At 46.1% G+C, this 27145-nt stretch overlaps 1 protein-coding gene across 1 annotated transcript in view; it reads left to right on the forward strand.

The window, feature by feature from the left end:
- Positions 1-27145, forward strand: part of SLC27A6 (solute carrier family 27 member 6) — a 541371-nt gene that overhangs the window by 377848 nt on the left and 136378 nt on the right. The window contains exon 6 of the mRNA XM_086961119.1: positions 24752-24842. Within this exon, the coding sequence (XP_086817245.1) occupies positions 24752-24842 (91 nt within the window). The remainder of the gene's footprint in view (positions 1-24751; positions 24843-27145) is intronic.

A 27145-nucleotide genomic window follows, 5' to 3' on the forward strand; every position in this document is an offset into this window, starting at 1 on the left:
CACTAGGCAGACCCTCATGTCCTGGTACCTAAGACTGCTTTACTGGCTTCCAGTTGGCAAGAGAATTATGTTAAAGGCTTTAGTTTTCGCTTACCGAGCCTTTCACATCAAGGCACCAAAGTATCGCAAAAACAGGATACAGCAGTACTGTCCTCCCAGGGCTTTGCACTCGTGGGATGCATGGCTGATAACGGTCTCTCATGTTAAAATGCTAAGCAGAGGAGGATCCTTCTTCTTGGACCGTGTCCCATTGATTTGGAATCCTCTTCCATTTTAACTGTGAAATATGCCTAATGGGACTTCTTTTCGTAAACCATTAAAAACACATCTGCTTAGCCAATAAATCTAGTGTCCCTGGCCTATATTTGCAATAGCGCCTGGACTCTCACTGAGTAGCCAAGCGCTTTACACGTATAGGCATTCATTCATTCATTCAACTGGGGCTTGACATAAGTGGCACACTAATACAGTGGAGAGAAGCAAAGTTCTTCTCACACTTGGATGTAAACTCGTGATGTAAGCACGGGCACTTGATCGCGTATACCACGTTCTTTGAATCGCAGGTACTTGTGTGTTTGCCGCTAAGAAGGCCTGCGGCCCAAAAGGGCCAAGGTCTAAGTAACCCCTTCAGGGGATTTATGCCACCTCCCCCCCCCCCTTTTCATTACAGCATAACGACTGGACGAGCCCAGCAGGTCCGTACTACCCAGAAGAGGAAGAAGATGCCGGTCCCTTTAACTGGGTGGAACACAGAGAGTGGGCGGACCCGACAGCGACGTCAAGAACGGCTGCCGAGGACGAACAGGTGTGCTTGTTCACCGGAGAGAGGAGAGCGGAGTCGAGAGGAGAGTTAACGGAGGCAGTTACAGAGAGAGACGTGGGGGAAAGCGGAATTCCATCCACCAGCATCAGGAGCGTGAGAGACGACCCTTCGGTGGCGCGGGAGCCAGGAGGCCAACGGCAACACGAGCCGCCCAGCCACACGCCAGGAGGTGTGTGGCTCACAGAGGTACGGGGGCACATAGCAGGCTGGGTCGGGAGAAAGGACAGCTCCGTAATTTGACCGGGCTTCCCCTGCTTCCCTATCCCTGATCCCTACTGCACCTTCACCCCCCTATCCGACACGTCGAGGTATTGTTTTGTTTATACGGGTGGTGCATCCTCCCTCCTTTTTCCCTTCACTAACGGAGTGTTACACCAAGAGGACTGACCCCTATCCTTTCTGTCCTTTCTTCCCCACGCTTCATCACCTGAACCCGACATCACAGAGCCTTCCAACCCCGACAAGAGAAGTCCCGGAGTGCCTAGAAGAGATCGCTAAGAGAAGAAGCCAACCCGGTAGAAGCCGTTCACCCCAACGAACACCCTCCACTAGAAAGACGTGTACTGACTACCTCTTTTCTCGAATAAATCGAGTAGTTACTAAAACACGCCTCTTGCCCTTTTCTACCCCGCCCGCTACAGTGGTGGAGAATGCGGGCAACCTTGCCGTCTGCACCAAGACGATGGAGGAAATAGTGCAACAACTAATAAAAGGACAAGAACGCTCTGAATGAGTAATGGAACAACAGATACACTCCGACCAGGCCGACAGGGAGATCATGAAGGAGGCGATCACCTCCCGAGGCAAGGAAACTCCTAGGAGCTGGCCAGAAGCTACCAGCCGAGGCAACATCGAAGAGCGAAGCGTTCCCCATGGGGCAGCCAGCGTTTTGCTTCAAAAATATATACCGGGGGAGGACCCGGACGCTTTCCTCCTAAATTTCGAGAGGGCCGCCAGGGCATGCGGTTGGCCCATCACGAAATGGCCTTTCTTTTTGGCTCCACTGTTGGTTGGGGAGGCCCAGGCGGCCTATCAAGTGGCCAATCCCAACGGGGATACCCCGTACGCTGATGTTAAGCAAATTATATTGGATCATCTAGGCCTCGATGCTGGGGCCTATAGACTGAGATTTCGAAAAGAAAGAGGGGCGCCAAGGGAAAATCCAAAGACCCTTTTTGTTAGACTGAAGATGGCTGCGGACAAGTGGCTCACGCTCGGTGTTCGCACCAAAGAAGCGGGATCGCATTTATCTCGAACAGTTCCTAGACGCTTTGCCATTTGCCACGCAGCGATTGTTGCGCCAACACCACAACTTAACTACAGGACAAGCCGTTGAAATGGCCGCCATCTTCACTTGGGCACAACCTAAGGCCACCTCTTGGGAACTAGAAAAGAATACACGTGTGGGCCAAAAGATCGAGAAGCGGCCACCCAGGAACATTGAACCTCCGCGGTCCCGACCCTGGTGACCGGAACCCCAAGGACCGGGAGGACCCCAGGGTTTTGATTGTGGCGACTGGGGACACATTGCCCGGTTGTGCCCTCGCCGGAAGCCCCCCCCCCGAGGAGCCCCCAGAGGTCGGATAGCTCCCGAAGACTGTCCTATTCTCAGCGGAGATGGGGAACTGCTTTCGTGCAAGTGTAAGGGTAAACGGGACCCCCATACAGGCCTTGTTAGACTCCGGTTGAGGGCAGTCCGTGGTACAATCCCAACATTTAGATCGAACCCAGTACATCCCACAGGAGAGGGTTAGGATACGGTGCGTACATGGGAAGTGAAAGAGTACCCGGTAGCCTATATTCCTTTAGTACCTCTACAGGGAGAGCCACATACCATCCGGGTGGGAGTCCTTTCCTCGCTACCTGAAGATTTAATAATAGGAACAGACAACCCGACCTTCCTTTCCATGTTCCACTGCGGTCTACAACCCAAACCCCAGAGTACCCGACCCCAGAGGGGACCTGAACAAAACCCCCTCCCCGCTTTTGTTTCTCCAGATCCATGGGTGTTGGATTGCAGCTTTCGTTTCGCTCAGATCAATGATCCAATCCTATTCAACGCATGGGCGAGCGCCCACAGAGACACAGACCAGGGCCTCGCAAAGTTTCCCATGTTCTTAATTAAAAATGAGCTTCTGTACAGGCAAGGGAAAAAGGAAGACCCCGAACAGCTTCTGGTGCCTGTTTCTTTCAGAGAACAAGTGCTGTTTTTTTCCCACACACATCGGGTGGCTGGACATACGGGCGCGGAAAAAATGACCCAGAACATTCTGCGCCACTTATACTGGCCCGGTATCTACAAGGATACCATTACTTATTGCCAGGAGTGTGAAAACTGCCAGAAGAAGAACATGAGCAGACCACCAGCGGTTCCTCTACAGCCTCTGCCCATAATCGGAACCCCCTTCGAGAGGGTGGGGATGGATCTCATCGGACTGCTACCCAAAACACGGAAAGGATTTCAACTCGTTTTGGTTATCGTAGACTAGGCGACCAGATTTCCGGAGGCTTTCCCTCTGACCACCACAACGTCAAAGCAAGTAGCTGACAGGGTGCTGGAACTGTTCTCACGAGTGGGGTTCCCCAAAGAAATCCTGACGGATCATGGGACCCCATTCGTCTCGCGATTGATGAAGGAGGTATACCAGAATTTGAACATCCAACAAATAAGAACCTCCGTGTACCACCCGCAAACCAATGGGCTTGTGGAACGATCTAAGAGAACCCTGAAGACCACTCTACGAAAAATGCTGGAGGTAAGCGGTACAGAGTGGGTCCAGCTATTTCCATTGGCCCTGTACGGGATTAGAAGCCACACCCAAAGTAGCCACGTGTTTTCCTCAGTTGAGCTCTTATACGCAGGCATCCAAGCTCACTGTTAGAAATGACGCAGGAGGCATGGAAGCAGGAGTTGCCGGAGGAGACCTTAAAAACACTCGAGTGTGCAAAGTCTGAAGGCAAAATTGGGCAAACTAAGAGACCTGGCCTACACCAACTTAGAAAGGAATCAGATGAGACAAAAGACTGTGTACGACAAAGGGAAAAAGTGGCGACGGTTGGAGGTAAATGAAAGGGCCCTTGTTCTGCTTCCCTCCTCTACACAGAAGTTTAAGGCAGAATGGGTGGGGCCCTATCAGGTTATATCCACCATCGGTAAAACCAGCTACAAACTGAGACTGGGCCCCCGGAAGACTCGGATATACCACATCAACATGCTTAAAGTGGCTTGGGGCCCCCAAAAGAGATTCATATGGCGTCCCCACCCCCTCTGCAAGATCTTCAGACCTCTGTCTCTCAACTGGTTATCAAAGAGGAACTAGGAGACCAGGAAGCCTGGGAGCTACAAAGAACCCTACAGGAGCACGCCCGTTTGTTTTCAGACTTGCCAGGAAGAACCACCCTAGCCGAACAGCATATAGAAACCCCTCCAGGAAAAATCGTTAAAATAAAACCCTACCGGATCCCCGAAGCCCGGAGACTGGACATTCAGAGGGAAGTACGAGATATGTTGAAGATGGGAGTAATACAACCTTCTAAAAGCAGCTGGTCCAGCCCCATCGTCATGGTACCCAAACCCGACGGCTCTCGGTTTTGTATGGACTTCCGAGCTTTGAATGAAATTTCCACGTTCGATGCCTACCCCATACCCTGCATAGATGAGCTCATCGAAAAGTTGGGGGAAGCCAAATACATCTCTACACTAGACCTGACCATGGGATACTGGCAGGCTCCATTAAGGGAAGAGGATTGTAAGAAAACAACCTTCTCTACAGCAGACGGACATTACGAATTTATGGTCCTCCCCTTCGGCCTGCATGGGGCCCCCGTAGCGTTTCAGCGGCTGATGAACATTGTATTAAGGGACATGGCCGGATGTACCTCCGCATATCTGGATGATATTGTGATATTCAGTCCGGACTGGAACACCCACCTATTTCACTTACAACAGGTGATTGCCGCTTTGGAAGAAGCCGGACTAAAGGTAAACTTGAAGAAATCACGCCTGGCGTACCAAAAAGTCAAGTATTTGGGGTATGTCCTAGGACACGGCCTTATAGAGCCCCAAATAGAAATATCAGGGCGATAGCGGACAACCCCTTTCTTAGCACCAAGAGAGACATGAGGGCCTTCCTGGGGCTCATAGGCTATTATAGGAGGTTCATTCCCCAGTTTGCACAGCTAGCCTCTCCCCTTACTGACACCTTAAAACAGCAGGTCAAACCGTCCGTCCTGACTAAACCAACCCTGGGTATGCAAGAGGCTTTTCATACCCTGAAACGCCTTATTATCTCCACCCTGGTATTGTCCTCTCCTGATTTCACCCGTCCCTTTTCCCTACATACTGATGCCTCGGACTATGGGATAGGGGCAGTATTGTCACAAATCCTGGACGACGGAATGGACCACACCATCCTGTACATCAGTCGTAAGCTCTTCCCACGTGAACTCAAGTACCTACGATCGAGAAAGAATGTCTCGCCATAAAATGGGCAGTGGAGAAATTGGCTTACTACCTAGAGGGCCGCCTGTTTACCCTTTACACAGACCACGCCCCTCTCCTGTGGATGTCCCGGGCCAAGTCCCAACAAGGCCAAGATTATGAGGTGGTTCCTGGCCTTACAGCCATACGTGTTCACTGTGTGTCATCGGAAGGGCTCAGAGAATACGGGGGCAGACTATCTGTCTAGACATCCACTCCCCGATCGGAAGTGTCCTGGGGGGAGGTGTGTAGCGAGGAAGGCCCGCGGCCCCAAAGGGCCAAGGACTCAGTAACCCCTTCAGGGGATTTATGCCAAAACCCCCCTCTTTTCATTGCAGCATAACGACTGGACGAGCCCAGCAGGTCCGTACTACCCAGAAGAAGAGGAAGAAGAAGATGCCGGTCCCTTTAACTGGGTGGAACACAGAGAGTGGGCGGACCCGACAGCGACGTCAAGAACGGCCGCCGAGGACGAACAGGTGTGCTTGTTCACCGGAGAGAGGAGAGCGGAGTCGAGAAGAGAGTTAACGGAGGCAGTTACAGAGAGTGACGTGGGAGAAAGCGGAATTCCATCTACCGGCATCAGGAGCGTGAGAGACGACCCGTTGGCGGCGGGAGCCAGGAGGCCAACGTCAACACGAGCCGCCCAGCCGCACGCCAGGAAGTGTGTGGCTCACAGAGTTACGGGGGTGCATAGCAGGCTGGGTCGGGAGAAAGGGCGGATCCGTAACTTGACCGGGCTTCCCCCGCTTCCTATCCCTGTTCCCTACTGCACCTTCACCCCCCTGCCCGACACGTCGTGGTATCATTTTGTTTATACGGGTGGTGCATCCTCACTCCTTTTTCCCTTCACTGAGGGAGTGTTACACCAATGGACTGACCCCTATCCTTTCTGTCCTTTCTTCCCCATGCTTTGTCACCTGAACCCGACATCACTGAGCCTTCCAACCCCGACAAGAGAAGTCCCGCAATGCCTAGAAGAGAGGAAGAGGTCGCTAAGAGAAGAAGCCGACCCAGTAGAAGCCGTTCACCCCGACGAACACCCTCCACTAGGAAGACGTGTACTGACTACCTCTTTTCTCAAATAAATCCAGTAGTTACTAAAACATGCCTCTTGCCCTTTTCTACCCCGCCCGCTACAGTGTTTCAAATTGATTATGAAACCTTTCAATGGATGAGTAAATTCTTTTCCTTTTATGACATTGTTGCAGTGTGTACAGTTCCCACAAATTTGCATACCTTTGAATTTCATAGTGGATTCTTCATTGGCCTTTTTTGTTAATAGTTCTTTTAAATTGCGTGACCTCTGAAACGCAAAGATAACTTTATTTTTATTGATGATATTTTTAATCTTGTTTGCTTCAGTCGAGTATTTCAAGACACATATATTGAAATTCTTCTCAGTTTTTCCATGTTGTTTTCAACAGAGTAGATCTTTTGATCGTTTGTACTTTTTCTTTGGATTCGTTAATTAAGGATCTAGGATACCCTCTTTCAATGAATCGTTTACCAAAAAGCTCAATGTTTTGTGTAGCTTCATCCTCACCGGTAGTGATGTGTTTCAGTCGTAAAAATTGTGAAAAAGGTAATTGTCTTTTTAAGGATGATTGATGAAAGCTACTGAAATGTAAACTGCTGTTGCTATCTGTTGGTTTAGTATACACATTGGTCTTGATGGTCTGATCCCTAATTTGTACTGACACATCCAAAAAAGCTATACAATTTCTGTTGATGGTATATGTGAATTTGATGTGTTGGTGGCACTCATTCAGTTTTTGAATGTTCTCAATCAAGTGACTCTTCTCCATCCCAAATTATAAAGATGTCGTCAATATAGCGTTTGAATGACACCAGGTGTTCAACCCATGTCAATTCCTGAAGGATGTTCTCATGTTCGAATTTTGACATGAACATATTCGCGTAGGTAGGAGCTCTGGCAAAGCCCATTGATGTGCCATTACAGTGAGCGTAGAAGTTGTTGTCCCACTCGAAATAGCTATGATACAAAGCAAAGTGCATCAATTCTAACAACAAAAACTTTATTGGCTCCAGTGCATTCATTATTTAACAAGAACCACTCTAAGTACATAAAGAGTACATATGCTTTAAGCCATTGCCTTTCATGTATTATTCATGTTTTGTTGTTTTGCTATTGATTGAATGGGCTGACCATTAAGGAATTGACATGTTGTGACATACACGCACTTGTATTACCATTAGGTTTTGGTGATAAGCATCATGTTGTCCTTTTTAGATTTGACATTAGCCAAGACCTTTTGATTTTACTTCATCCACTGGTCTGTTGTTGAGTCATTCATATTCTAGTTCCACCCACTGCAGCACATAACATGGGGCAGTGGTTCAGCCTAATTAAGCCACTGGTTAAGTCCACTTTGAGTGACTGCATTTTGCTCTCTCAAAGGAGCACGTCCACACACATGGTAGTTCCCTTCAGTGCCAGTGTTTTTGTTTTTACTTTATAGTTGTTTATGTGTTGCCTTTGTGTTAGAGATTGATGTGATAACAGAATGCTTCTGATGCACATTCCATTTTTATCCGATCCCATATCCTGCCATTGCTGTTATAAATTCCTATTAGAGTGTTTTGCTTTTCATACTGCTACTATTTCACATCATACCAGATTGTGTCCATTTGAAACTGTCTGTATTAAGTTATCTTATTTTTACTTTTTTCTTCCGCTCCTTTCTTTTCTCCTTAGTTCTTTTCTTCTATCTTTCTCTTTCCTTATTTCTTTTCCCTTCTTTCATTCTTGCCTTCTATCATAATGTTTTTCTTTTCATTCTTGGCTTCTATCTTTTTTTCCATTCATTCTCTGTTTTTCAGGCCTTCTGTTTCCTTCTCTCTTTCCTTCTCTTTTCTTTCCTTCTCTTTTCTTTCTTTCTCTTTTCTTTTTCTCATTTCTTTCTTTCTCTTTTTTCATTCTTAGCTTCTTTCATTCCTTTTTTCTTTCTGTCATTTTCAATTCAGTCTGTCGCTTTCCTTCCTTTTTATCTTTCTTTGCTTTTTTCTTTCTTTCTCTTGCTTTTTTCTTTCTCGCAACACTTTCCTTCTATTTCTCTTTCTCTTTACTTTTTTTCTCTTGCCTGTTTAATGCAATGACGTATTTCTTACTTTACTTTCTTACTTACGTTTTTCCTTCTATCTTCATTCTTTCTTTCTTTACTTTCTTACTTCCGTTCTTCCTTCTATCCTTCATTCTTTCTTACTTTCTTAAGAGCCAAGAGGTTAGCAGCAAATTAGAGAACGATTAACTTTTTTGGTAGTTCGCTTCAGTGCCAGGGAGTAGTGTATTAAAGTGTTATTTTAGACCCCCAAAAACTTTTTTGCCTGTAGCAATTTATATTTCTTTAAATTGAGGAGGGCCCGACATGATCCCAAACAATAAAGTTTTGCAAAAACCATGGCAAAACAAAACGAGACCACCCAGAAGGCTGGTGGCCAACGCCAGACCTTTTGGCGTCCCCAATGCTAGTTCATGTTGCAGATGCAACATGAGGTGTAGCTTTTAATTGAAATGCTGAGCGTGTTCTTTGAAGTATGTACTTTGCTCACAGACTATATTTTAATTGCTGATTTATAGTTTTTTTGTCTTTATGAAGTGAACGCTCTTTAAATGTTTTAACCCATCAATGGGGAACAATTACCCTTGCATAGTAAATGTTTTCACTTTCTTATCAAGCTAACAAATTGTTATATTTGCAGCTTCTTAAATCACATTGAAGTGCACACAGAGGCTTTCTCAAGGATGCACCAAAACATAGTGACCTTTTGTCAAAAGTAGCTGTGAAGCACTGTTTTGCACTGTATACTTTTTGGGCTCATCACATACACTTGAGATTTCTTCATGTTACTTATTCTCTTTTTCGAGGGTACATCTTAACTTTGCTAACACAGTCTCCGGAGCATTAGGGTCCTCTTTTATCATTAAAGAAAAGTAAGCATACGCTATTTGATAAAAAAAAAACATACGTTTTCTTCCCCTACGTGCCCAGACTTTTGATGATTAATGCTGTGAATTGCATGTATTGCCCGTACCAAGCGCACACAATTTCCAACATCAAGTATAATAAAACCATTGAGCAAGGAACCAAGTGTGCTTTTATTATAACAGTGAATGTTTGTGAACGAGCTAATCACACAGGATGCAACTTAGGCCACCCTGGTTCTTTCGTTCATCAAAGAAGCAAAACTCAATATCGCAATGCTAGGACGGAATATTGTGTTTTAAGAAGACATTGCAGTGCAAAGCTCTTAAATATCTTTTCGTTTTCAGTTTCAGAACTCCCCCTAAAACAAAAGGAAAGTGCAGCACACACCCCTTGCCTTAGCATTCTACTGGCAATGCTCGTTGCCACTAACACACATTTTATCAATGGATTGTGAGAGGCAGAGTTATTTTCTGTTGACCTCTAGTGAAGTGCGTTAAAATGGTTTGAAAGAAATGCAAATCTGGGTTAAGGGTGAAGCGTTCAGTACTCAGAGAAAGCATCATCTAAAGCAGATGCAACGAGCTCCTTTAACCATGTCAAGAAAAACGCATCTCCTACAGGAGTGTTTTCTTTTCCCACGTTTTCATCGAGATGATAGCTTTACAATGACCGCTCTCAGCTAAGCTTCATATTGCCTTGATCATAAAGTTATCAACCTTTCTCCCACGTTCTGCTTCACCTCTAAGAATGCCAAGATTTAAACCCAGAGTGCAACGTATTCTTGCATACAAATCTGAGCAAACTCAAGCTAAGATTGTTAAATATAGATCTATTTATATGTATAAACAATACCGTTTCAGGCATAGAGTGATGCATAAATTATGCAAAAAAGAAGCAGAGAACTCTGGGTGCAGTTTGGCTTGGTTTGTATTTTACCAATTCAGAGCTGCAATACTGTGCATTGAGTAGTAAAAGGCTTTTGCCATTTTACAGCTCAGCATGGATGGTACTGTGCTAGTTCTAGGCTTGAAAACATTCCTGTAGAAACCGCAAAATACTTTTTCCCTTTCTATCTCGGCGTGGATGGCACTGTGCTAATCCTACGCTGAAAGACTGATAGAAAAGCAGACTTTTGAAGTGAGCAAATTGTCGCTGGTGTTGAGGGTGCTCGGTACAGGAACTGCTTTCCACCTAAACTTGATATAGAATGCATTTTCAGCCTCCCTCTAAAGTGCAGCTTTTTAGGTCGAGCAGACCTACCTTCAATGCGTGAGCATTGAAGGTGTCTGCTTCAGACCTATTGTGGCCCGTATTTAGGAATGTGGACAGCTACCAGACGCGCGCTTTGACGAGGTCAGATTTCACCTCGGGAGTGAGCGTCTGATAGCTGCGCATGCGCGGTGCAAAGCCCTTGCTCACACACAGGCAGCCCCCACCCCTCTGCATGCACGCACGCACACACACACACACACACAGGCGCTCGCATGCACACGCAGGCATACAGCACACATACAGGCACACATACAGGCACACTATCCCCTAACTCGCATTCTCTCTCAATCACACAGTCACGCATGCGCACACACATTCCCTCGCGCACACACGCACACACGCGCGCACACACTCGCCCCCCCCCTCCCCAACCCCCCCCCCCAGGCATACACACAGGCACGCACGCACTTCACATCAGCCCTGGGCCCCACTCACCGACTGCGCTCTTCCGGCGGGGCTCCTCACGGCGCGGCGCGTCTCCTCATCTAAATCGGGGCTCCCTCAGGTCAGAGGAGCCCACAACAGGCGCCACACTCCTCCTTCTCCCCGGCCCCCTCCTGGGGACCCGGGCTACACCGGACGGCAGGGCGCTCCATGCGCCGGCAGCTCGCGGACCTCGAGAGGCGGGACTTCCGGTCGACCGCGAGCGGATTGGCCGGCCGGCCAAGAGCTTCCGGGTCGCCGCGGGCAGCGCGGCGGCGCCCTATAATATTTTTGTTTTGTTGCTGGTTTCACCTGGGCGCATCCCACACAGCGGGACTCCCTCAAGCTTATATAGTTTAGATTGAAGGCAGATGCAATCTCAGCAAAGGGTTCAGAGACTTGTGGTCCCCAGCTGTTGCTCTTGCGAATGCTCAACCTTTGCTGACACAAAGGACTGTGAGTGAATAGTCAGCACACCACACGACTGCCAGCACCCAGGGCTGGTGATTAAAGATTCTCCAGGCGCAGAATTAAACACACAATGGGCAGCGTATCCACCCCATAGCAATCAATTCCTGCCTTGGTCTCCTTATGCTGCAGGGCTATATTTCCAGTAAACTTTGGGTCCTTAATACTAATCTTGACTTCATTACAGATTTTATCCAATGGCTATACTCTGCAAACTGGGCAAAGTACACCACTTCTGCACATGACTCTTAGGTTAGCAATGGCGACCCTTCAATAGTTTCTTGGGGAGTTTGTTTCGGGGACAAGAGTCCAGCGTTCCGCAGTCCCAAAGGATGTAGTAATGCATTGTCCACACTAGTGCTTATCTTAGTAAATAGAAAGGAATATGATAACAAAGCAAAACCTAATAATACACAAGTCGGTGGGGCTTAGCTATGGCTTGCGATTCCTAGGTAAGCTTTTTTGTGCTCTGTGGCATGCTCTCCTTGTTCTAGGATCTTATTTTGTCTGTGAGACTTCTAACCCAGCATAAGCATAGATTTTATGCAAGCGAAGTTCTGTTGATCTCTTCTCATGGAAATGGAATTATTCAAGTAAGACCGTTTTCTAGCTGCCTAACACTGTGCAAGTTTAGCCCAGTACCTGCTCACTTTGCTGTGGTCATGCCACAGTAGTGGGCATTCTCCTGGACCATGGGTACTCGCAAACATTTTCCCAGTGGTCACAGATTATGGTTTGTGACATGCAAGAAGGCCTCATTAATGGCAGCACAGTGGGAGTGGGGGTTTAAGATGGGCATAGGGGGAAGTGAATCACATACATGGTGTGTTCAGTAATTCATGGAGTTATTTTAAGGGCTTCTTTCCATCCTGCCGTTTAAATTAAGCCCCTGGTCTCTACAAGCGTCATAGATTTGACAACACTGCATTATTTGTATCTGAATTGTTCTCTTTACTGCACCTTGGGGAAAGGTTTTCTGCTTGCTATCACTACCTTGGGAGAGGCAAGTGTGAAAAGGAAGTAACTTGATGATTGAATTAAAATAGAATTGCACATTGTGAAACTAGGAAACTAGGGTCAATAACCGCATCCTCACTTGTCACAATTGTTTGATCGTAGGCAATTGCCTAATTTCACTTTGCCTTCTTTTTCTTCACTATGACATATACGAGCACCTAGAAATACACGAGTTCATGATATATGCTGTACCAACCTTTTGTGGGTTTTTTAGGTCGAGCAGACCTAACCCTCAATGCGTGAGCATTGAGGGTGTCTGCTTCAGACCTATTGTGACCCGTATTTAGGAATGAGGACACGAGTCAGACGGCGCTTTTCTTAGTCAGTTTTGACCTCGGGAGCGCGTCGTCTGAGCCGCGCTTGCGCAGACTAACTCGCTTCCCTCGCAACGGCGCACACACACAGACACAGCCAGCCCCCACCCCTCTGCACGCACACACACACACGCACAGGCGCGCGCACACATACACACGCTGCCGCCTCCCACCCCCCTGCACACACACACACAGACATGCACGCATACACACGCCGCCGCCCTCTACCCTCCCCTCCCCCCCCCCCCTTACAACTAAGGCTTACTCACTGCATCGCCGCCACTCCGTCCTGACTTCTGCAGCCACTGCGGGGCATCAACTCCGTGGGCGCGGGCTTCGCGGAAAACGGAAGTCCCGCCCCACGGCAGGCGTGACGCTCCCGAACTTCCATTTTCAGGATGCGCACGCTCGCAGCTTATTAGACCCAGGGGCGGGTGTGCCTTGAGAGAGTGCAGGCGCTACTTTCTTCTCCGTTACTCTGCTGGTAGCTCCTGTCCACATGGAAAGCCCTCTGTCAGTCATAGCAATGGGAATGTCGAGGCGTGGCGCAATGAATGGGACGCACGGCGTGAAGGACCGTAAGGCGCTTGTTCTTCATGGAGTGCTGCTATTTCCACCGAGCGCGGGAGAAAAGCAAACGTACACAGAAGACCCTTGTCCTTTGTCTTTGAAGCACCAGGTTGTCCTGGGTTACCAAATACTTCACAAAAAAAGCCCAATACATCAAAAATCCATTTAGGCAGCACGAGTGAAGGATGATGCTCTCTGGTATCGATCTCCGTCATTAAAAGTGGCCCGTCCTCACAGATATTTGGTTCCCGTCTCGCTCACGGTGAATGTTTTGAATGAAACAGCAGTGCACGTCCCTTGTTGGCGGGTCTCGGAAACAATGGAGACCAAAGGTTGCACTTTGAAATGTTTGCTGCCTTCAAGTGGCTGCGTCTCGACAGTCCCTCCCGACGTGCCTCCGTGCTCGGTTTCTCGTCAGCCACCCATAGATGCGACTCGCGACGCCTCGTAACTGTACTTCACGCGCTCCGCGATAGAGCCCCAGACTCTGAGGAATGCGTGCACGAGGCTGAGCCGTGACGCCAGTCCTGGGAGCGCCCCACACCTGCATTCACCGTCCCCGGAATTCTGGGCTTGGCATAGCATATCACCCAGTCTCATCCGAGGGGCACGGGGACGGCGGCGCTGGCTGCACGCGCGAGCGTGATGTAGCATTGATTAAACATGCACTTGGCACTTGCTGAAGGAAGGACGCCTGCAAGCCACCGTTCCAGACAGCCAGTTGCATAACAATGTGAGATGGCTCTGCCTATTCATTGTCATGCCAAGCACACTGTAATCCCGTAACAACAGTGAAATTGCACCGATTGGAGGGCGGTGCCGAGTTGCTACACGTTCCCCGATGAAGGGTTGCCTGACCCATTAAGTCGGTGGGGCGCCTATATCTCTCTGCTGTGTTGACCATATTAATATTTTAGGGTATTATTAACGTATTTAATTCTGTGTTCTTACGTGTTGACACCCTGATGTCATGCCGCCGTGAATGCGTCATCTTTTTCCGAGTTGGTGTGAAGATATCACAATGTTCTGGTTTGCTCATTGGATTGTGCGTTAAACACGCTTCCTAAGTGCATTTGGTTCCATTTCATGAGACTGATAGCCCACATGTGATGCTTGAATTTTATGTTGTATGCTATCACATACAGTGGGTTTTTTGGGATAAATATTTTGCGTTGTACTACTTTCCGGGTTGAATATTTTCTCCTTAAAGCCATAGGGGAAACTGAAAAAATCAGCGACTGGGTTAACATGCCCCTGCTGAGAAGCACTGGTACTCTCCCATTAAAAGTATTGCACCCCTGCTAAGAAGGACAGGTACATTCCCATTAAAAGTATTACACCCATGCTGAGGAGCGCTGGCTCTCTCCCATTAAAAGTGTTGCACCCAAGCTTAGAAGCGCAGGTACACTCCCATTAAAAGTATTACACCCATAAGTATTAATTTTTTTTTTTTAAAAAGCCATTGTTATTTATAATATCAATACATCTAACTCAGGTAAATACAACACATATTGCATTAGAAATGCTATAGGTGTCACATTTGCGAAAGTTAGAACTATTGGCATTGTAAATGACAAAGCTTTTAATTTCCCTATTTTCAAAACCAACACATAAATAAAAAAATTGTCATTTACAATACCAATAGCTCAAACTTTCCTAATGCGAGACCTATTGCATTGCAAATGCTTGTTTGAGACTATGACCACCTTTTCATGGTAACCTGAGAGTCCCTTCTAAAGGCAACTCGTTTTCTGTGACTTTGTCTTCTTGCTTTTTGTCCCCATGGGCTGTCATACCTGAAAAATCGATGTGTGAAATGAAATTAAATTCAGGATTGGAAAGCTGTGCCCTCAAATCATACAGTAACTCAAATGGAGGGGTGTCCAGCCTAAGTCCAGGAGGACCAGATTAATGCAAATTTTTAGGAGAATGACATAAATACATTTACATACAACAATGCTAAATAGTGGTTATTCTAGAAATCTGTCGGTCTTGGAACCACTCTGCACTTTACCGTAGTGTTATTCTAACATGGAGACCCTTATTATCGCAAAGTTTAGCCTCTCGGGTCCTCTACTCCCCCTTCCGCTCAGAATTACGCAGCTTGAATTGTTCACACCTTGGAGAGGGTTTTTTTTTCAATCCCACCGGTGACTCATTTTACTGGACAGCACTGCCAATGCACAAACCAGGCTCTCTGGATCCAGCACCTACAAATAAGGTTACCTGATCACTCCGCATCACAAGAACATAGTGATGCATTTGTACATTTAGTTTAATAACCTAATGTATTCTGGTAGTTGCAGTCGTCGTTCTCTTTAGTCAACCCACTTAAATAACACTTGAAAACACTGATTTATAAAGGAAAATGCCAGGACTGGAGCATTGCGCCCTTTGTGACATGGAGTCGTTTGGGGCTATTATATGTGTAGGGCAAACGGAGAGCCCCAGTCTGCTCATTGGCACACCTTTAAATGGGTGTGCTGTGCCCTGACGTATTCACTGTGACCTATTACAGATAATGTGAAAACTCACGGGGCGGCTCATTAGTGAAAGGCGGACCCGCGAGTTGAAGCTGAACAGGGGACCCTAGTAATTAAGGATCACATAAATGATAGACATATACTGAATAGTATATATGACCTCTGTCCAGCCGGACAGGTTTTTTTATTGTGCAATTTTTAGTATTGTTCCATATATATAACAATTATACAAAAGTGGGCACAGCCTGTGACCCACAGAGGACAAGACAGAACAAGTGACAAAACAATCATGTAAAAACGCACAAAAGTGGTCTGTACTCATTCCTTGGTTATACAGACTAGATTACAATCATAGCAACCCATTGTTGTTCAGTATTTATGAGGTCAAACCAACATATGGTGCAGTGAGGTCGACGACGTTTCGATGCAGTTACGAAATACTTGCATCATCATCAGGACAGAAAATAGTATGTCATGTTTGTCTAGAGATTATATTTCAATCACAGAGCCTCTATAGCGAATTACATAATACATATGGAAAAGGGAAAAAAATGGAATGTAACAATGCCGTTTTTACGATCACTAGCATGTGCCCTAATGCACTATGTCTATTCAGTATAGTCACCACAGTACCACGCAATTTGCTGGTCAGTGATGTAAAATGTAAGATAAAATGTACTCATGCCTAGTCGCTTCTAATCACTAATTCTTGGTCCTTGTTTCTTTCTAATTTTTTCCATTTTTTTCCCTTTTCCATATGTATTATGTGATTCGCTATAGAGGCTCTGTGATTGAAATATAATCTCTAGACAAACATGACATACTATTTTCTGTCCTGATGATGATGCAAGTATTTCGTAACTGCATCGAAACGTCGTCGACCTCACTGCACCATATGTTGGTTTGACCTCATAAATACTGAACAACAATGGGTTGCTATGATTGTAATCTAGTCTGTATAACCAAGGAATGAGTACAGACCGCTTTTGTGCGTTTTTACATGATTGTTTTGTCATTTGTTCTGTCTTGTCCTCTGTGGGTCACAGGCTGTGCCCACTTTTGTATAATTGTTATATATATGGAACAATACTAAAAATTGCACAATAAAAAAACCTGTCCGGCTGGACAGAGGTCATATATACTATTCAGTATATGTCTATCATTTATGTGATCCTTAATTACTAGGGGGGACAAGCCAGGAGCCAGGAGCCAGGAGACCCTTACCTGCACGCCAGCACACGCCTGCACACAGCGCCAGTTCCTGGGTGGGGAACGCTGTAAGTCTCGCCGCCATCACTCCATCAGTGCGGCTGGAGACTACAGCTCCCAGCGGGCTCAGCGCGCACTTCCGGTTTCCCGCTGTCTTCGCGCCCGGAGGCGCTACAAAGGCCAGGCTCTCCCTCGGTGGAGCGGGGGACAAGCCAGGAGCCAGGAGACCCTTACCTGCACGCCAGCACACGCCTGCACACAGCGCCAGTTCCTGGGTGGGGAACGCTGTAAGTCTCGCCGCCATCACTCCATCAGTGCGGCTGGAGACTACAGCTCCCAGCGGGCTCAGCGCGCACTTCCGGTTTCCCGCTGTCTTCGCGCCCGGAGGCGCTACAAAGGCCAGGCTCTCCCTCGGTGGAGCGGGGGACAAGCCAGGAGCCAGGAGACCCTTACCTGCACGCCAGCACACGCCTGCACACAGCGCCAGTTCCTGGGTGGGGAACGCTGTAAGTCTCGCCGCCATCACTCCATCAGTGCGGCTGGAGACTACAGCTCCCAGCGGGCTCAGCGCGCACTTCCGGTTTCCCGCTGTCTTCGCGCCCGGAGGCGCTACAAAGGCCAGGCTCTCCCTCGGTGGAGCGGGGGACAAGCCAGGAGCCAGGAGACCCTTACCTGCACGCCAGCACACGCCTGCACACAGCGCCAGTTCCTGGGTGGGGAACGCTGTAAGTCTCGCCGCCATCACTCCATCAGTGCGGCTGGAGACTACAGCTCCCAGCGGGCTCAGCGCGCACTTCCGGTTTCCCGCTGTCTTCGCGCCCGGAGGCGCTACAAAGGCCAGGCTCTCCCTCGGTGGAGCGGGGGACAAGCCAGGAGCCAGGAGACCCTTACCTGCACGCCAGCACACGCCTGCACACAGCGCCAGTTCCTGGGTGGGGAACGCTGTAAGTCTCGCCGCCATCACTCCATCAGTGCGGCTGGAGACTACAGCTCCCAGCGGGCTCAGCGCGCACTTCCGGTTTCCCGCTGTCTTCGCGCCCGGAGGCGCTACAAAGGCCAGGCTCTCCCTCGGTGGAGCGGGGGACAAGCCAGGAGCCAGGAGACCCTTACCTGCACGCCAGCACACGCCTGCACACAGCGCCAGTTCCTGGGTGGGGAACGCTGTAAGTCTCGCCGCCATCACTCCATCAGTGCGGCTGGAGACTACAGCTCCCAGCGGGCTCAGCGCGCACTTCCGGTTTCCCGCTGTCTTCGCGCCCGGAGGCGCTACAAAGGCCAGGCTCTCCCTCGGTGGAGCGGGGGACAAGCCAGGAGCCAGGAGACCCTTACCTGCACGCCAGCACACGCCTGCACACAGCGCCAGTTCCTGGGTGGGGAACGCTGTAAGTCTCGCCGCCATCACTCCATCAGTGCGGCTGGAGACTACAGCTCCCAGCGGGCTCAGCGCGCACTTCCGGTTTCCCGCTGTCTTCGCGCCCGGAGGCGCTACAAAGGCCAGGCTCTCCATCCGCGTCGCGGGACGCGCGCGGGCAGCGCCGGGCGGAGCCCGGGCAGAGGGCGGGCCGTCTGTGGCCGTCCGGGGCAGGAGGAGGCAGTGCAGGGCCACCCCATTTTCATCTACCGTACCGGTTTCACCCTGTGGTACCGCATCTCAGCATGTCTACACGCTCCGGTAAGGCCTTGAGGGGTTGCGGGGAGAGTGCCCCCGGGGGTGCTATGTTTGGCTCTATGGACAAATTCCTGACAAGGGTGGCGGCTGTCATAGACAATGAACTTGCCATATCCGAACGGCGCCTTTCACATAATTGTTATATATATGGAACAATACTAAAAATTGCACAATAAAAAAACCTGTCCGGCTGGACAGAGGTCATATATACTATTCAGTATATGTCTATCATTTATGTGATCCTTAATTACTAGGGTCCCCTGTTCTGTACAATAGTCTACTGCCCAAGGACCCTAGTGTGATTCCTTTTGGGTTTCCCTTGTCGTGTCAAAACACCGCGAGTTGAAGCAGCCAGTCCATCTTTCACTATACAAGTGGCAACAGAGCCTGCCTTTCAATGAGGAGAGGAGATCCCCCTGGAGGCGGGTGCAGTGAGGGACTACACTTCCCTGCAGGGGAATGTCCCGGGGGTGGGGGGATCGTGCACATGTAGCGCCGGCATGATCTGTACTCTATATTTGGCTGTGCTTCTCAGCAACCCGACCACTTTTGTAATACCAAAGTGCCCAGAAAGTGGGCACACACTCCTCATGCGTCCCCCTAACACTTTGTAAAGGTGCCCTTGGTAACCCTACAGAGAGCTGTTTCCCCTACATTCAGTTCTGTTTACACAGCTACTCATCACCCCTCCGCCTCTTTCCATCATTTGTTCACATAAAACTCTGTTGTTTTCAGCAAAAGTGCTACAGCCAGCCTGCAGAACAGGACCACATGCTCTGTCTCTGACAGAAATGAAACAAACAAGGCTTTGACCAACATCAGAGCTCAGAAAGCAGAAGCAAACACTTGGCCTTATCTGAACTTTACCAGTGAAGAGCTAAGAGTGGTCGATGTTTAGTCAGTTGCGACATGACACGTGCCTGCCTATAATAATAGCACACACATAAAGACAAGCAGGCATGTTTGGCAATGCTACCAAGGTCTTTAGAATTTAAAATGATTTTGGACATACTTTGTTTAACATGTCATATTTTAGTTTGTTTAATGCTTTAGCATCTTACCTGATTCCTGGTAGAAATGACCCTATCAAAATCAACAAATTCATGAACTGCCATACTCCTTTCGTGGTCTACTGCCTAAGTTGCCCATGTGGCCTTAGGTATTTGGGCAGCACGATTCATACCGCCAAAATACGCATATTGGAACATCAGAGGGCCATCCAAAACGATGAAAGCAATTATCCCATAGCACGCCATTTCCAGTTGTACCACAAATGTGATCGAAAACTCTTAAGGTATTTTTGCTTAGATCATGTGGCTCGAGACCTGCGAGGTGGTGACAGGGAAAAACTCCTCCGGAGACTAGAGTCTCGTTATATCATAGATTTAGCCACAAAAACTCCCTTGGGACTGAACATGGGGGAAGAACTTGGGGTACACTTGTGAAAATGTATATAGCACTGCTTTTCATTCATTTTTAGTTTTTGTTGGGGTAGATGTTTTTTTCAGGCGAGTGATCCCATTATAATTTTTATATCGATGTCTGTGAGGTCCCACTCTTGGGAGCGTGTTTGAAATGACGCGCACTAAGAACAAATATTTGCATAGGCAGTAGGTCGGGCGATGACTGTCCGCCTTTTGGCTTCGTCAATGCTTGCTTTGTTTTGTCATGATTTATACAAAACTCCATTATTGTGAAAGCTGCTGGGGCATTTTCTAAACGTGTGACAAAAAAAGAATGGCAAAAAAAAAAAAAATTTGACAAAGTAGTCCTTGGTTTCTTTTGTTGTTTACTTTCTTATTACTTTCTTAGTACTTTAGGGACTGTTTTGGCTGAGGACAAAATAAATGATTCCCTGATATCTCATCTCCATACCTCAAACTTAAGACTCGAGGGGAGACCCAAAATCTCATCATTGGTCCTTGGACCCTGAGAAGTTGCTGCTACCTTATCGGCAGTGAAACCTGTTGGCCAGCTATAACCACTAAGTTAAAGACATGCCATAGCATTTTTAACCTTGTACTACTTGACACACAACATAAAGAGATTGTCAACCACCTATGGTACTTTTCTAAATCATTTCACAGTCTTGTAGCTGCGCGAACCCATGAGATAGGGGGACTCATTTCACAAATACCAGACACGGCGGACAACAAAGTAACCTGCTGACTCTATGACCACATACCACAATCTTAAATTCAATGTCAACAGACTAAGGATTAAAGACAAGGCGTGGGACCCATTCCCACTACCACACACAGAAGCACACTGATGATGACAAGCCAGTGGTACTGAATGTATCCCTTTACCCACTAGATGCTTCCATGAGGTGTCTTCCTTTTTACTTTTTCACTAGATGAATTGGATCATCTATAACTAAAGATGCACATCTTGGTGTGTAAATCTTGATGGGAGTAAGATTTTGCCTATATTAAATGTTAAGTAGGATCTTCACCATTGAATTTCTAGCATCAGTATCACATGACTGGGGCTTGAGAATTGGTACACATAACTGGCGGAGGTTGCCTCATTTATTTCCCTGTATACTCCCAGTATAAGCCACACGATTGTTGAACCTGATGGAGTAGTTGACTTTGCACCACGGGGTCTAGGACCTGTTGCTAGAAAAAAGTCCTCCAGGTACCAGAATGCTGTTTGTGAGTTGATAGAGAGTACACTTAAGGAGTGTCACTTGTGCTAAGGCACAATACGAGACAACCTGCCAATTCCAATATGAATGTTGCAGCTCTCAGGTGGTAACTAGTTGCTAGTTTGTTTAGACTTCATTGTATTTATCAGAACGAGGAAATACTTTACTTGTAGTCATGAAGTACATTAGAGCTTCCCACTTGTTTAAACCCTGACATCGCCCAGCATTCAAATGATCAATAATAGATTACATTTTCTCAATCTGGGGTATTCAGGATACTCTGAAGACAGTAGATTGGCATCCAGCAGACATGATTTCAAAATATTTACTCAATGGATGGATGTTCACTGTCTGAAGATGACGCCCATGTGGCAATGGAATTGAAGAATGCTTCATGAAAACTCCCATAAAAGCTGCCCACAGGGTAGACGGCAGTCCAAATTAGAAGAAGCTTTTTGTCAAGCCCTAATGTCCTGCTGTAATGGCATGTGGCTATATTAATGCCAAATGGATGAGAATGAGAATGCAGATTTTAGGACTCAAGTTTGGAGAAACAAAGATTAAATGGAAGATTATACAAGAAGGGGATACTGCTCTGAACAACTACAAGTGGACCAGTGTTTCTGGACTGAAAATGACCAGGTCCAGAAACACTAAAACTAAGTTTGCAACATGCACATCGCGCTTTGTAACACCATGGGTGTTGACACATGAGCCGTGGGTACTGGGGCAGTCTGGTCCCTGACTGTCCCTTAGAGCACCAACACACTCCCAAGTGAAGCCACAGCTCAATAGTTATCTCCACATGCTGCTCAGATCCCTCGCTGATATGCACCACCTGCTTAAAGCAGGCTGTAAGAATTAGCAGGGAGTAATACCATATTGGGGAAAACAAGCATCTTCACCCAGTATTTGCAGGTGCTCAAAGTTTAGTTATTTTTTGTTCTGGGAACTGAAACTTGTAATGGCCCTATTTAGGTAATGGCATCCTGCCGAAATCAGAGATTCAGCTCCCCCACAAATCGCCTCCCATCCTCCAGCCCTCCTCCACCCTGTCCCTTTATCCCTGTACCTAATCTTGGCCTACCCATTATTGGTACCTTTGTGGGTAAATATCTCTGACACCAAAGAGGGCGACAGTGTCCTGGCGAATCAGCACCAAAGAGAAAGCCACACATGCCATTTTGCAAATTTTACAAATCCCACATGTGAGTTTCTAGAGAACAAGGACCACTGATGCACCGTATCAACACAAGGTTGTACAGCATCACGTAATCTTTTTATTTGTTGTATGTTACTGTATTATGAATGGGAATTTAGGACCCATTTAGGACAATATAATTCCTGCCTAGAAGGAGAAACAGATGTGGAAGAGGGCAGTTAAGCGTAAGCTAGTGAAGGTATGGAATTGTTGGAGACCCCTCAAAATAGAAGAGCATCTAATAATCCTTTTTATAAAAAATCTTTATTTATTATTTCAACAACCAGTGCAACAACTGGCATCAAAGGACATGGTAGACACACATTTCAGCATGATTATCTAATTTTCAAGTTAAGTAATTTGGGTATGATACTCGCGTTTTGGGGTGTAGGGGATATTTGTAGGGTTCAGGGTGCATGTAAGGTTTTGGGGTGCTGGAATATTTTTGGGGTTCAAGGTGCGTTTAGGTTTGGAGTGCTGGGATATTTTTAGGGATCAGGGTAGGATAGGGTTTTGAGGTGTAGGGGGTATTTTTGGGGTTCAGAGAGCATTTAAGTTTTGGGGTACAGGGGTATTTTTAGGAGTCAGGGTGGGTTACAGTTTTGGGGTGTAGGGGGTATATTTAGGGTTCAGGGTGTGTTTAAGGTTTTGGGGTGCTGGGATATTTTTAGGGGTCAGGGTAAGATAGGGTTCGGGGGTATATTTTTGGGGTTCAGGGTGTGTGCCAGGGGATAGGATACTATTACGATAATTTTTGTTTTAAAGTACCAATAATGCGTTGTCATGGTATGCGTAATAAGTAACTGTGAAGTAAAAGCATTTTTAATGTATTTGTATATATTTGCGAGGTGAAAGCATGCATACTAAAATTATGAGTAGTATTGGTATTTGTGAAGTAAAAACTTCGAAGTAAATACCTGGAGAGTATCGGTATGCTAAGTAACATCATATATTCCCTGTCACGACTCCCTAATTCATGCATTACTTCCTTTGTTTCCGTATAACCCAACCCTGGATGTTCTGCGCTTTCACTTGTCGGAGATTGTGTGTTGATGTGGTAAATATTATTGCCGGAATTTGTAATGTCCCGCCACCGCTATGATAAGGACCATAGCTTGCTCACAGCGGCTTTATATGTGAGATTTTAATATCTTGCTCAGTATTGCCATCCAGTCATGTCTAAAAATAGTCAAAGAAAGTGTCTCCTTTTTCTTTCGACAATTGTGTGGCGAATTCTACACCTTTTGTAGGAGTATGTATCATTGCTTTGCTCTGGTCTCACTTTTAAAATAATATTTTTTGTGGCGATATGTTCGTAATCAAGTTGACTGATTTCCAAGGCTTTTGCCTCATTTTCCGTTGACAATGTTAAAAAAAAGCGATTCAGATGTCACTCAAAATATATCAGATATCAGGGATTAATGAATGTTAGTGCAAAAAGGAATTAACCATTAAAGGAATAAGATTTTCAGTTATATTACAATAAAAACATGATGTATTGGTTTGCAGCACGGGACATTAAATGCAAAAATAGGCCCGCTCAATGTGATAATAGTTGCAAATTAGATGTAAAAAGCCTCTCGAGAAAAGGTAAAGATAGTTGGCTAGTTCTACCAATATCCAGGCAAGGGACAAATTCCACATTTAGCTATTATTGAAAGTCCACTGTAGCCATAGCAAAGCTCTAAATCGTCTACATTTTGACCCATTTTCTGCCAAATTAATTAAGAGCCGGGCATGTAGGATGCACGCACCTCTTGTAGGACACATGGTCACAGGAAAACTAAGCTAGAGATCAAAAAGAAAAATCATGTATGTAGCTGTTGTAATCAAAGGATAATGAAGAGGGGTGGGGCTATGATTGTAAAATTCATACATGAAGGTAAAAGGCGATGGAGAATAAAACTGCAAGGGAAAGTTAAAAAATAAAAAAATAAAACTATTAAAGTAGCACGGAAAAGGGTGCAGTAAGTGCAAAGGCATGCAAATGTGTTACACAGACTTACTACTTGATAAAGAGGGTTCACTAATATCGTCTCTTCACACTAACAATGGGTAAAGTCATTTGGGCTGACAACCACACACTTTCTCGTTTGCCTTACATGGCAGTTTGGGTGTTGTTCATGTGATGCGCACATTTGAATTTCCTTATAGTAGTATATGCCCGTTTTCTGTACACATATGTGCTTTATAATATCAAACCCTATTTTTCTTTATTTCAGCTGTTCTTCCCCTTTGAATTGATTAAGTATGACATTGAAAAAGATGACCCAATCAGAAACAAGCAAGGCTGGTGTGAAAGCGTAAAACTGGGTAAGCCTGTGTTTTTCAGTCTCTTCTCTTTGCAGCAGTACACACAATAGGCTAAGAGAACAAACAGAATACTGAGATTTTTATATATATATATATATATATATATATATATATATATATAGCCACTAGATTGTTGTTTATCTCCAGTGCATGCTGAGCTGCATTCAAGGCCTGTGTTACAATATAATGCATTCACGGCCCTTGACTTAGTTCATCAGGTATATTTGGAACTTGAACCCAAGTACTTGTCTTCGATATTTCATCATTGATAACTTTATTTCGACCACAGTGGGCCATAAAAGGACATGTTAAAACAGACAATAAAACATTAAAATCCATTTTTGAATTTAAGCTAAGAACACAATTCATATATATATATACACATATTTACAACAAAACACTCATGACTAAAAATAGAATTAAACCATTTAGATAGTTATCAAAGCGATTCATAACATCTGTGGAAACCTTTAATCTAAGTTCAGATCATTATAAAGGTTCTACGTTTGATCCACATACCATGTAGGAAACGGGAAACGGCAAATACAATAGGTGGATGGGTGTCATGCTTTAGTACTCTAAGCGCATTTTCGCAATTGCGAAATCCCAAATTCCTGCAGATAGGCTTAACCCAACGGTTACGAGACAACCCGTATGCAGGACAAAAGAAAAATACATGACTTTCATTTTCCAGCGGGTATTCACACGCCAGGCACACAGTACTTTTGTTTGCATCCCATTTACTGGTCAGTGACCTTAGTGGCAAACTGCCCATTCTTAATTGCAAATACAGCTTTCTCGCTTGGGCTGGGTAGGTCATGTCAAGAAATTCCTCCTTCTTGTACTCTACTTTTATATCGAGGAATTGAGTTGTCAATCTCCCAGCAATCGTGCTGGCATGAAGAGTCAACAAATTGTGGGACCTATAACTTTTCACCAGATCAGCTCTGGGATAGGCCGAACAGGCTAACTCCGGAGATTCCCATAACTCAAGAGCACCGATCCGTACACACAGATCCTTAATATGGGATAACCATGGAATTTTCTTTGACCTGGATGCAGCCCATACCTCCTGAAACTCTGCACGGTACGGGGCAAGCTCTGGAACCGACCAGAGTCTTCTCCAGTAGGTTAGAGGCCTCAGGGCCACCTCCTTTTCCACGGGGAGAAGCCCAAAGTCAAGCCTTAATGGGACCAGGGGAGTACTAACAGGTAAGGCAAACAAATCTCTCATGAATGAATGTTCAACGGTAGTGCCCCCAAAAGTTCAGCCCCGTATATTGCGGCTGCTCTGGCTTGTACCGTATATATTTCTACAGTGTGGGCAGCTGGCTTAGAGGCAGATGTTCTATACATTTTGGATTACCCACCCACAGTCTGTGTCAATTTCAGTGCAGATTTGGCTAACTGTACATCCCACCCCAATATATTTCATAACTGCATTCTGGCTCTGCGCCTCCGATCCTGCTGCTACGCTGATGCTCTACAGATGAACCACTTCCACAGGTACGAACAGGTAACCAAGCATTCAGACATCTCAAATCTGGAACCTCCTGCCTCTGAATTCAGATCTCGTCTACGACTAGAAATGTAAAACTTTTGCAGGACTAGCAGATTGAGTCTGATGGCTGCAATTTTATATTCGGGTTTCGGTTTTTAGCGCCAAGAAGTATAAGTAATGCAAATGAACCTAAGAAATAAAAAATGTGCCGAGGGCACATGCATGAATATTTTGTATTTGAGTTTGGAATTCGTGATAGAAGCAAATAGGCCTGCATCTGTGCTGGGTGTGCAAGTCTGTATTATGTTTGTCACTTGTGAGTCTAGCAATAGTAAACATGGAGGCCACACATTGAAACAAAATGCCTCAAATGATTACTGTTAGTATAAAGCAATGGGGTAACCCAGTTATGTGCAGAACCTGGGGATTTGTACATTAACGGAACAGTGGTTCTGCCACCTAGTTGCTTGAAAAAGCATGAAGACTTATACTCAATTTCATCCCTCTTTTGAGATGGGACTAGCAGTTAATGAAAAATACGCATATCCTAATACAGTCCAAACCAAAAACAAGAGGGAAAACTCACGTACTCCTGTTCCAAAATATATATTTTTATAGTGAATAGATATGTCATGGGAAAAGATTTTTCATGTGAAAATTCTAAACCATTATATAAATGTAAACCCACACAAATAAACACTGTACAATTCCACTTTAATTTTTGACGTGAAGTGAACACAGAACCTTATATTTACATATCAGAACATATTACATACACAACACATGAACATATACTTCAAGA

The sequence above is a fragment of the Lissotriton vulgaris genome, chromosome 3_1, assembly GCF_964263255.1.
Source record: "Lissotriton vulgaris chromosome 3_1, aLisVul1.2, whole genome shotgun sequence".
Taxonomy (NCBI): domain Eukaryota; kingdom Metazoa; phylum Chordata; class Amphibia; order Caudata; family Salamandridae; genus Lissotriton; species Lissotriton vulgaris.